This window comes from Heteronotia binoei, chromosome 14 (assembly GCF_032191835.1).
Source record: "Heteronotia binoei isolate CCM8104 ecotype False Entrance Well chromosome 14, APGP_CSIRO_Hbin_v1, whole genome shotgun sequence".
Taxonomy (NCBI): domain Eukaryota; kingdom Metazoa; phylum Chordata; class Lepidosauria; order Squamata; family Gekkonidae; genus Heteronotia; species Heteronotia binoei.
The window spans coordinates 13,970,617-13,983,207 of NC_083236.1; the positions used below are offsets into that span (position 1 = coordinate 13,970,617).

At 45.5% G+C, this 12,591-nt stretch overlaps 1 protein-coding gene across 5 annotated transcripts in view; it reads right to left on the minus strand.

Annotated features, from left to right (window-relative positions):
* NRG2 (neuregulin 2) overlaps positions 1-12,591 on the minus strand; it is a 277,373-nt gene that overhangs the window by 78,840 nt on the left and 185,942 nt on the right. For 3 of the 5 annotated variants that reach the window (XM_060254107.1, XM_060254105.1, XM_060254106.1), the window contains exons 3-4: positions 9,559-9,677; positions 182-247 (exon numbers count right to left, since the gene is read on the minus strand). In XM_060254107.1, coding sequence (XP_060110090.1) covers positions 182-247; positions 9,559-9,677 — 185 coding nt within the window. The remainder of the gene's footprint in view (positions 1-181; positions 248-9,558; positions 9,678-12,591) is intronic. The other 2 variants (XM_060254104.1, XM_060254108.1) reach the window with 1 other exon arrangement.

Here is a 12,591-nt window from a genome sequence, read left to right on the forward strand (position 1 = left end):
GGATAGCAAAGACATAAATACTCCTATGTGGAAGCGTAACTAGTGATCCTTTCTTTGAAATTCTGCTGATGATAATGTCTATATCAAGAGATAATAAAGCACTGAAGATATACTGTAAGAACAAATTAAATAAAATATATTTGAAAAGAGATAGAATCATGGGAAGGAGGGAGGTACTTACACTTTTCTTCCATTATAACTAATTTAGATTCTGAAGTGGGTAAAACTGGTGCTTCAGTCGTTGTTCCTAGAGAAATTAAGGCAAGAAAGCAATGAACAAAAACGCCCCTATTTGCAGCAGAAGACAATGGTCAAGTTAGCTTTCTGGCTCCTGTTGGCTGAGACAAATGCTTAAGGGAAGGCAAAGGATCTCTGAGTGTGTTTGGAATATTTCTGGAGAGCTTCGCCTCCAGTTAGGCCATTTTTATAACCAGGTAAGAGAATTCCTGATGGCACTGGGAGAACAGAATGGTCAAAGCCTTCCTTCACAAAAGGTGACCAGTGGCAAAAGATGAATCGTGGAAGTTGCTGGAGGTTAAATTTAGTGGATTGGTTAAAATCATTTAATAATTTGAAGACTGGAAGCTACCTCTATAAGAAATGTCGTCGAATCAACCAGAATTTATTATTCCACTTATTCAGCTGTAAATGCAGAACCATTAAGTTGCTGAAGGCAAAGGAGGATATACAGTCTTGAGACAGCACTTTCTGACATACAGTAAGCCACTGAAAACTACCGGCTCTAAGGCCATTTGGAGTTTACTGTTGGCAGAAGGACGATGAACGCTCCAGTTTGACATACGTTGAATGCACGCAGCAAGAGCTGCCACAGGAATTATGCAAAGAAAATACTATCAAGCTGAAAGCAGGCTTAACATAGGTCTGGAGAAATCCTGCTTCACCAAAGCCATGTTCACTTCTCCTTTTTAGTTTTCAGTTTTCCTTTTTTCCTTGGAGGTTTTTAAGCAGAAGCTAGATGGCCATCTGACAGCGACGGGAATCCTGTGAATTTAGGTGGAGGTATTTGTGAATTTCCTGCATTGTGCAGGGGGTTGGATAAGATAACCCTGGAGGTCCCTTCCAACTCTATGACTCTATGACAAAGCAATAAAACCACACAACATTCCTTAAAGTAAGGGTTTGCATCCATCAATAAGCTTCACTGGGGTTGGTAATGGATGGTGAGATGAAATTATTTTTCTTATCATCACACCTTGATGAGCCACACCATTTTGGTATCGACTCCGCCTAAGGCAGACTGCCTTGCATGTGGGGACATTCCAGGTAGTACATTTATTTGTACGCGCTTAATATCCCGGCATTAAATTTTTAGAGACTGGCATTCATCTTGTATGAAATTTTCTCATTTGTCTCATTTGCCCGATATTTGATCACTGAACTGTCTGACTCAGGCACTGCTCCTTAATACGTCATAAAAGGATTCAAAGGTGCTGTTGGGGCAGAGCTTGAGACACAAGTCCAGGGCCAGTGCTCAAAGGTTCAGGAGGAAAAGCAGCTTGTAGCTTCCCATGTGAAGTACACATTTACCATTTTCGTACACAGCTTACCTCGCAGTCACAATCCTGTTCCTTCCGCAGCGTCCGGTCGGATTTCCCACCATCTGCACCGGAGTTACAGGAAGTGCTGCAGCTTCTGCGTAACACACGTAAACTGGGTTTTAGCGGTTTACGTTTGCTACGCAAAAGCCGCGGCACTTCCTGTAACTCCGGCGCAGATGGTGGGAAATCCGACCGGACACTGCGGAGGGGACAGGATTGTGACTGCGAGGTAAGCTGTGTGCAAAAACGGTAATAATTTCAAAAAGGCAGGCCTCATGAGTCCTTTAGTCCAAAGCCTACAAAAATGAATCACTGCTAAGTTTACAGACTATATGCTGCTTGTGTGAAGAACATAGCAAGGGTCTTGGATATCACATATGCCCTTCTTCCATAGGAACCTATACATCCACACCAAATCATGTTTGCGGAAGGTGCTCCTGCCAACTGAGACTACATGGGTAGCAACCTTGGTGTCCCTCTGCCAGAGGGGGAGTATAGTGTATAGCAGGGGTGGCCAACGGTAGTTCTCCAGATGTTTTTTTGCCTACAACTCCCATCAGCCCCAGCCAGCATGGCCAATGGCTGGGGCTGATGGGAGTTGTAGGCAAAAAAAATCTGAAGAGCTACCGTTGGCCACCCCCGGTGTATAGTATAGCGTATCCCCAGTAACTGTTACTGACCCTCCTACATGTGTTTGTGTGTTAATATGTTTTCACTGAAGCAGGGAAAGGAGAGAGACGATGGGGGCTTGGAAAATGGGATACCTCCTGCAGGTCCTTGCAGGGTTTCATTTGTATTAGTATGAATATGCATGGTGTTTGGAAGAGAGATAAGCAAAAGGCCAAATACCAACCCATAAAGAGCTTAAAAACTACATGTCTACAACTGGAGAGAGGAGGGAGCAGCTGCAAGGGATGACTCTGAAGGAATGCAACTCCACATGCTTCAGGCTTTGGGCTTCGTTAGAACCATAAATGTCTCTCCAGCACATTTCTCCCTTTGGGAAACAGCAGCCTCAGAACCTTCCTTCCCTATTCAGATTAATGCCATGGTACAGGGAGAAAGGAGATCGCTCTTTCTCTCTGCACTGCTGTTGCCATGTTCAACAGAAGTGCTCTTTCACCAGAAGTGCTCTTTCTCCACTGGGTGAACCAAAGAGGCTGCATTATGATGTCTGCATTTTCTTTGCCAAGTGGGACAATGAGCAGCTTGGGGGGACAGCAGGTCTTGAGGTCACAAAAATGACAACTGGGGAAGAATGAAAAGCCTCCTGTCCCCTGCAGAATAGTCCCGATGGGACTCCGTTCTCACTGCAGATGCTATTTCACAAGGCAAAACATCCTGTTGCTCTTCCAGTATATTATCGGAGTCAAGTATTTGTTTCAAATGGGGATTCAAGGGTTAAACAAAAAAACTTAGTGGAAAAAAATGAGGAGGAAATTAAAAGAAGGATAGAGAGTGCACTCAGTAAGATGCTGTGGAAATATGGATCATAAAGAGGCTGCAGGAAAATGTAGGTTTGGAGAGGCAAAGGTTACGTGTTTGGACATAAGGACAGGAAGTTAAGGCGGTGCATGGCCTGCATACAGTTTTGAAGGAATCTGTGTTGAACGCGAACATCAGGGAAGAGATCTGAGGAACATCACAGCTAGGGAAGCGAATTATTTTGGCGGCAGCATTCTGGACAGAGGTGAGAGGACTGAAACGTGATTTGGGAAAGCCAGAAAGGAGGTTTTGTAGTCAAGGCAACAGATGACCAGAGAGGACTGAGAGGAAAGTTCCGATTCTGACATTCCCATACTGACAGAAAGAAGCAACATAACTTGCTAAAAAAGAATTAATGTAAGGAAGCACAAAAGAGAAGAATCAAAGGCAAAACCAAGACGTTCTGTCTGTGACGGGGTAGATGGTGATCGCTAACTGATATTTGGAATGAAAACAGGAGAGGCAGAAAGAAAGATTATTAGCGTAACCTTAGCCATGCCCGTTTCCAAAGGCAATGAAATATCAGGCAGATGGCTGACTGGGGAAGAGATGTAAATCTGGATGTCACCATCGTATTGGTGGTCCCAAAAGCTCCAAAATTCACCCGGTGACTACTGTTCTCCTCATTTGATACGTATTTTTTTATTTAAAAGAAATCAGTTGTATGTGACCTGAAGTGTAAGGTAGACAGGTGACTCAAGTTTTTAAAAATAATGATCCGAAAACAGCAGGGGTTGAGGACACAGCTGCAGGAATTGCAGCAAAAAGAGGAAGGCCGTGAGGGAAATTCTCCCAGTGGAAAATATTAATGTGGAATCTCCAGAGAGAGCCTGGGGAAGACAGAAGTTGCCCAAACTGAAGAAGTGGAGGGAATCGAGGAGAGGGTGGCACAACCTTATCCAAGGCAGCAAAGAGGTCAAGCTTGTCGAGGAGATCAAAGGAATCCAGGAGAAACGACTGGGCATTGCAGAAAAGAGTATCAGATCAAAGAAGTTGATATTGCATTTGAAATACAGATGGTACAAAGGAACGCCAGCCGTAGGGGACAGCATGGAAACAGGCAGAGCACAAGAACCCACAGAACGCAGCCTGAACAGAAGCAGTGAAATGCTGAATGTGAGTTGGGTACAAACTGTTGCTCTCCTTTCCTTGTAAGCAGATGAAGCTGTCTGACACCCGTCTCTTCATCATCTGCTCAGACTGACAACAGCTTTCCAAGGTCTTGGGAAGAGAAGAGTCTTTCTCTGAACTATGGCCTGAGATCTTTGCAGCTGGCGGTGCCAGAGACTGAAGCAGAGACACTCTGCATGCCATGTGTATGCTCTGCCCCAAAGCAGTGGGCCCACCTTCTGAGAACTTCACAGTAATGCCACATGGCATGCAAGTGGCAACTGGCAAACGTTAAATGTAGTGAAGCAGTACTAGTCCTAATGTGAACTTGGCATTCTTAGGCACAAACAAACGCACAATGTGCATGACTGGGAGCAGGCACTCGATCCGATCTGTCTATCTGCATTTTCGATAACGCTAGTCATTTGGACAATTTCTAAGTAACCTCTTGCCGACAAGGGCACTTCTGGGAATGAAAACTTTTTGTAACATTTCTGGCCAATAATCTAGCACCCAAGAAAGATGTAAATTGCAAAGTGAGCTAAAACCTCTGGTCATTTGCTGGCTCTGTCCTGTTACAGCAAATCAGACACAACTCTTCGAAGAGCACACTTCATTATTCAGTACAACAGCACAACTTCCTTTTCACTGAGAGGCATCCAAAGACTCCAGTTATATTTGTGTCTTTGATGACAGTGATCGTATCCATTCTACATGGTAGGCAGTCAAAAAGGCAGTGCGCATGAATGCATCAGCCCTCTCGCTGAACTGTTCTACATCCTCATTTACCTCCCTTGTGTGTTCCTGTTGCCTTTTTTTTGGGGGGGGGGGGGGTCTGTTCCACATATGTTTTACTCCATCTAGTGGCCAATTCTATATTACATCACAGAAATGTGTCAGACATAAATTTTATGCAGAAAATATGCCTGACATAAAGCAGGATGATATCATATTGACCACTATAGGAAGCAAACCACATGCAAAACAAGGGGAAACCAAAGCAACAGGAACTTACAAGCGAGGAAAATAAGAATGTGGGAAAGTACTCCCCCTCCTGGAAATGCATTTCATGGTTCCTGCGGTCTCACAATGAAGGGAAGAGGAGAAAGACTTGTGGCACATTCTTGTGCACCTTCTTACTGCGAGTGATGTGGTACAGCAGGACTTCCTGGCCAGACCATTTTTGGGACAGAACTAACGGGTAAGATGGGGACCAGGCACGGTACAGGTTGCAAGACCTCTGGGGCCGCGCATTAGAGATGCGACCCAAACATGCTGACAAAGCAGGCCTGCAGATTCCATCCCCAGCTTGCTTGCCTGTCCTGATGTCACAAATCAGATATTGCTGAGGGGCCGCTGTTGACACTTCTAACCAGTATTGCTATATCCAAATGGGCTACTGTGCATGAAAATGTCTGTGACTGCAGAGCCAAGAGCACCAGCCGCAGCCGAGGCAGCAGTCTCTGCTACTAACACAAGCTGTCCCTTGAATCCCCTTGTCTGTAAGCACAAACTCATCTCTGAATATTTGCAGACACACACACCCCAAAGTAATGTATCTATGGATATCCACTGAGCCTTTGCCGAAGGGGGAGATGGGATGCAAATATTTTAAATAATGCAGTCATGAATATGCATCGAAGTCATGGGTACAGACACCGCTTTCAAATCAATCCAATTCAAGAAATACCAGAGCTGTGCATTAACGCATCACTTTCTACACTGTGAGCACAAGAACAGTTATTAAGGTTATGAAGTTCTAATGGCTTCAGAGAAAAAGTACCGCATTCTTCCGCTCTTCCAAAGGGTTCCTAGAAACCAGAGTGGCAATTCTAATCTAGGACAGTGATTCTAAAAACAATCCTGAGTAATCAATCTGTAACACAAACAGAGATTGACACAGAGGGTTGGGAATCCATAAATGTGCATTAAAGCATCCCCTCTCATTTCACTTTCAATGGGTCTGATTTCAATCTCACGCTGGCAAGGCAGAAGAGCTTCCCTGCGCAACTCTGCTGTGCAGCCCCGGCATCTCATTGAAATGGCTTCAATCTGTCCAAAGCAGTTTCATCATGCTTCGTTTGTGTGCAAAAGATCAGCTATGGTAGATAATGCATTGCATGCTAACTAAGCTCATGGGGTGAACATATGAACATATGAAGCTGCCTTATACTGAATCAGTCCCTCGGTCCATCAAAGTCAATATTGTCTACTCAGACTGGCAGCAGCTCTCCAGGGTCTTGTGGAGGTTTTTCACACCTATTTGCCTGGACCCTTTTTAGTTGGAGATGCCGGGGATTGAACCTGGGACCTTCTGCTTACCAAGCAGATGCTCTACCACTGAGCCACCGTCCCTCCCCTGCAGGACTGTTTTAAGAAGAACCTATAATATAGTGGGTTCTTAGGCATTTAGGAGGCGAGGTGGAAGTGGATAACAAGTTCTTTATTGAGTACAGCATGGTACAGCATGGAGAGCCAGTTTGGTGTAGTGGTTAAGTGTGCGGACTCTTATCTGGGAGAACCCACTCCTCCACTTGCACCTGCTAGCATGGCCTTGGGTCAGCCATAGCTCTGGCAGAGGTTGTCCTTGAAAGGGCAGCTGCTGTGAGAGTCCTCTCCAGCCCCACCTACCTCACAGGGTGTCTGTTGTGGGGGAGGAAGGTAAAGGAGATTGTGAACCGCTCTGAGACTCTTCGGAGTGGAGGGCGGGATATAAATCCAATATAAATCCAATATCTAGGTGGCTGCACTAACAAGACTGGAGAACAGGGCCCGCTGGGCCAACTATATACAACTCAGGGTTCCCGCGCTACCACGTGATTGGGTCATTCAAACCAGCAGGGGGCCTGTGATTGGAGCAGGGCAGTCTGGATTTGGATCTTAGTGCCCATTGTTCCCAAGTCCCCGAGCTCAGTCCTTCAGGCTCCAATGAGCCAGGCAGGAAAACCATTGATAACACATTGACTCTCATACATAACAAACCCAGTGTTATGCATGAGGATCAAGGTTATGTGGCTGTATTCAATTGAATTGTATACTCAATTGAAGACTTGGGTGTTCCTGCCTGGCTCATTGGAACCATATGAACTGAGCTTGGGGACTTGGGAACAATGGACAGCAGGATCCAAATCTCAGCTGCCCTGGACCAATCACAGTCTCCCGCTGGTTTGAATGACCCAATAACCTGCTTGCGCGGGAACCAGAGATGTACATGCGTTTGGCCCCGCTGGCCCAGTTCTCAGTTCAGCTAGTGGAGCCGCCACCATGCTGCACTCAATAAAGAGCTTGTTATCGCTATCAACTCGCCTCTTCAATGCCTAAGAACCCATATGAACACATGAAGCTGCCTTATACTGAATCAGACCCTGGGTCCATCAAAGTCAGTATTGTCTACTCAGACTGGCAGCGGCTCTCCAGGGTCTCAAGCTGAGGTTTTTCAACCTATTACCTGGACCCTTTTTAGTTGGAGATGCCGGGGATTGAACCTGGGACCTTCTGCTTACCAAGCAGATGCTCTACCATTGAGCCACCGTCCCTCCCAAAAGTGTTAGTCTTGGAGCTGTCCAAGGTCCTGCAGCTGGACCACTCTTGGTTGGAGGTGACTCTGAACATATATGAAGCTTCCTTATACTGAATCAGACCCTCGGTCCATCAAAGTCAGTATTGTCTACTCAGACTGGCAGCAGCTCTCCAAAGTCTCAAGCTGAGGTTTTTCATGCCTACTTGCCTGGACCCTTTTTAGTTGGAGATGTCGGGGATTGAACCTGGGACCTTCTGCTTACCAAGCAGATGCTCTACCACTGAGCCACCGTCCCTCCCCAACCCACTATATTATACCCAGGCTGGCACAAAGTTACATGAGGAATTTCTGTGACTAGCCTTGCTCGCTTCACATTTAAATTGGGCCTCATAATCGCTGTGTAAACCAGAGTGGGTGGCCCAAAGAAAAGACGTAACAAGAATATCTAGTTTTTGTTTTCCAGAGCAAAACCTATATGCTTACATGTGTCTCAAATCTGCCTCTAAAAGTTTACACATCTGAAAAAAACCCCCAGAAGTTTGCTTCCCCTAAAACTGCTGTACAAGAGGGGGAAAGTGTAAATCAAGGCCAGCAGCTTGCTCAGCAACAAGCCGGTCAAACCCTCAGGGAGGGCAATGTGCTCAGGAGCTTCTATAAAAATCACTTTTTTTAAAAGCACACTGATATTAGGATCTGTATCTGCATATGAATATGGGGGAAAGCAGGACAAAGAACACCTTTCCATGGTAGTAATAGGGAAGGTTTGCACATCTCCACCACAAGGTACGGTGATAGTCGCCTGTGCTTGGTGTTGCGATCGTGACAACTGGTGCTGACAGGATGCCATGGAAGGTGAGCTGAATATGAGGGATCAGCCATGAGTTGGCTTCTGAGCTGCTGGGGAAGTTTTGCTTGGGGGCTCCCAGATGATCCGATGGAAGCCCATCTGCTCCACCATCCTGAGATGCAGCAAGCGGGAGGGGTGATCAGAAGTCAAACTGATTCCCCTTCTCTTGGACTGCAGAGTAAAGGAACGAAATTAGCTCCTTTGCCTCTTCATTTTGCAATGCAGACCTTCAAAGCACTACCTTTTTGTCCCTGCCCTGCTTGGAGGGGAAGAAGAGCTTCTCCCGTTTGCGACTTTACTGAGAAGCTGCTTGATGAAGGTGGGTGGGTGGATAAGAACTCCCAGCTGATCCCTCCAATCAACTGTGAGTCAGCTCCTGACCAAAAGGCGGCTGCAAATCTGTTTGGCAGCTGTTCAAGTAGCTTGATGCAATCTGAACATGTCCCCGATCAGTTCACAGTCTGATTGTGAGGGTCGAACAAGGTCGGTTCACCTGCTGAACAGGTTCACTGAAAAATTTGCAGCATCCCTAGTCGAATACCCTCTGCTTGAGGTCAACATTTATGCCAGAGCCGTATTGATTAGTTCTCACCACAGGCAGCAGCTTCCCTCTAAACTAAGAAACAGTGTGTAGATCAGCCTGGCTGGCTGGCTGCAAGGAAACAAAAATGTCCAAATCAAGATCTGAATTGATTGGAATTTTTGGAAAGTTTCCAGTTTTCTTGACAAAATGTGTGGGTTTTATGGGGAAGACAAACAGGTGACGTTTTTTCTCTTTCATTCGAATCCTAAACACTGCCCTTACCTGAAAGCAGGTAAGGGTGCAGAGCAGGAATCTGAATTATTTGTTGGATTTATGTTGTATATTTTTTGTATAGATTCTGTACCATCCCTAAGGTGATGGCAGAGTTCTTGCAGAGGGTATTACAAAAGGACACTTCTCTAGACTTGGTTGGAGATGCTCACAAATTCCACATGCAAAAAAGAACCAGAATTGAACTACTTTGGCTGAACTCTGTTTGTAACTCTCCACTTACCACTTTTCACACTGATCGTGCCTTTGACTGTGTCCCTGCCCAGCACGTTCTCTGCTTCACAGCTATATTCTCCTGCATCTTCTACTCTCACCCTATTCAATTGCAATCTGGAATTTTTTCTGCAAAATAAAGAGACAGACAGACAAAGACATTAGCTGTGGCCAGTATGGTAGGAAAGCCGTTTAAAGCCAGTTAAGATTCACAAATTCCACATAATTTGACTGCTGGTAAATTTGTGCATTTGATGCATTTGCAAATACCATGAATGTAACACTGAAAATGGAACACTTCACAATTACAGTTTCTGAGAGAAAACCAACCATGCTAGGTTACATGTACTGGACCCAGTAAAAATCCCTAGGAAATTTTACTGCTTACTTCTTTCTGTTGATACTATCTGTTCCTCCTACCCATTGCTTTTTCACTGCTTTTTCATTCCTAACAGGCCCTGTTCTTTTATTCCATCACCATTCAATTGTCCTAGGAATTTTTGGTATCTATTAAAAATTATTGAAAGTTCAAGCCTCTAATGTCTACCAGGTCACTCTTATGTACAGATTTGTTAGCACTAAGCAAAATCTAAAAAGTTGGTAAGTCAGGGCTCTGTACTGAAGAAACCATGCTGATCGTTTTTCAGCAGGGCTTGTTCCACATGTTTGATATTTCTAGCATTCATCATAACTTCTGTGACTCAACAAGAAGAGTAGGAAGCCTTAACTTCAAGTCAGTTTAACCTTCCCAAAGCAGTTGGCTTGCACCAGAAGGAAGAGGTAGGGTTGACATGGAAAATGATCACTAGATACTAGCAACACAACCAAAAGAATTGGGGGGGGGGATGTGATACACTGGGGTGGTTAAAAAGGAATGTGACTAGAGTGGGTGGGGGGGAGATGGGGCGGTCACTGCTGCAATCCTCCAGGAACATATGAACATATGAAGCTGCCTTATACTGAATCAGACCTTTGGTCCATCAAAGTCAGTATTGTCTTCTCAGACTGGCAGCAGCTCTCCAGGGACTCAAGCTGAGGTTTTTCACACCTATTTGCCTGGACCCTTTTTTTGGAGATGCCAGGGATTGAACCTGGGACCTTCTGCTTCCCAAGCAGATGCTCTACCACTGAGCCACCATCCCTCCCTGAGCCACCAGGAAGCACAGTCAAGACAGGAAGAAGATGGAGAGCTCAGACTGAATCTGGCTGAAGTTCTGTTATCCGCATAGGCCTAAACTACGTGTGGGCTCTGGAGCTTGAGCCCCTCCCAGATTTTCCTGGCAGGGGCTAAGCCCCCTCCGGGCAACCAACACAGGACTTCGGGGCTTCCAATTTAAATTTTCAAGGAGGAGAGATCATTATCTTCAAAGACATGAATGGGGTGGTGGTCTCCGTGTGTGATTTTCCCCCTGGGCTGCAAAGCAATTAGTGGTGTTAATGACTTTACAACCCCAGCTTTTTAGAAATGCTAATTGAGCTAAAACTTTGTTTGTCTTAAAGGTGTTACTGGACTCAAACTTTTGTTCAACTAGTTAATGATTGAGGGGAGGAATAACACTGTATTGCTACGTTGCATACATATTGCTATAGTATTTGGAGGTTCTTTTGGCAGATATTTTGGGTCCTCTTCCAGCCTGTGATTGTTTACATTCTTTTAAGTGGATGCTGAACCAGATTCTTTTGAACATATGAAGCTGCCTTATACTGAATCAGACCCTCGGTCCATCAAAGTCAGTATTGTCTACTCAGACTGGCAGCGGCTCTCCAGGGTCTCAAGCTAAGGTTTTTCACACCTATTTGCCTGGACCCTTTTAGTTGGAGATGCCGGGGATTGAACCTGGGACCTTCTGCTTACCAAGCAGATGCTCTACCACTGAGCCACAGTCCCTCCCCAATTGAAAATTAATGGCCCCAGCAAGCCTTTTTTTTTCTTCTCAAAATGACTACACTCTTAAAGACTTGGTCAAGTAGGTGTGTATTGACAATTGTTCACCACTTAGGCATAGGGTTGCAAATTCCCAGTTGGGGGCACAGGATCCCTCAGTTTGGAGGCCCTCCCCCTGCTTCAGGGTCATCAGAAAACAGTGGGGGGGAAGGGAAATGTCTGCTGGACACTCCATTATTCCCTATGGAGATCGATTCCCATAGGGTATAATGGTGAATTGATCTGTGGGTATCTGGAGCTCTGGAGGGGCTGGTTTTTGAGGTAGAGGCACCAAATTTTCAGCATGGCATCCAGTACCTCTCTTCAAAGCACCATCCAAGTTTCAAAAACATTGGACCAGGGGATCCAGTTCTATGAGCACATGATATGTATATTTGCAGATCTTAAAGTGACTATTTTAAAAGTGAATTTCAAAAACAGGACACAGCAAGAGACCTTTGAGATACCACTATAACCACTGGCAAACTCCCACCTTTTCCTGAGTTTGGCCCGGTCCATGGGCATTGCTTAGGTGCTCCCTAAATTTATGGGGCGGGAGCTGCTCCATAAATTTATAGGTAGTGATCATGGAGGCCCCTCCCTGTGATGTCAGTGGCTCCCCCCGGAAATTGAAACGTCTACGCCCCTGGTTATCTGGAAGGAGACACTCATTCATTTTAGATGGGGTGGGGCTCACAAGGTCTGGGGTTCCACGCAGATTTGTTAACAAGAATGTACAGAATCTTTAGACCATCAGAAATCAGGATAAAAGGGAGGAGGCAAACAGTGAATCTGGATAACTTGACTTCCGTCTCAGATAAGAAGAAGATATTGGATTTATATCCCGCCCTCCACTCCGAAGAGTCTCAGAGCGGCTCACAATCTCCTTTCTCTTCCTCCCCCACACCATGTGAGGTACATGAAGATATTGGATTTATATCCTGCCCTCCACTCCGAAGAGTCTCAGAGCAGCTCACAATATCCTTTCCCTTCCTCCCCCACAACAGACACCCTGTGAGGTAGATGAAGATATTGGATTTATATCCTACCCTCCACTCCGAAGAGTCTCAGAGCGGCTCACAATCTCCTTTACCTTCCTCCCCCACAACAGATACCCTG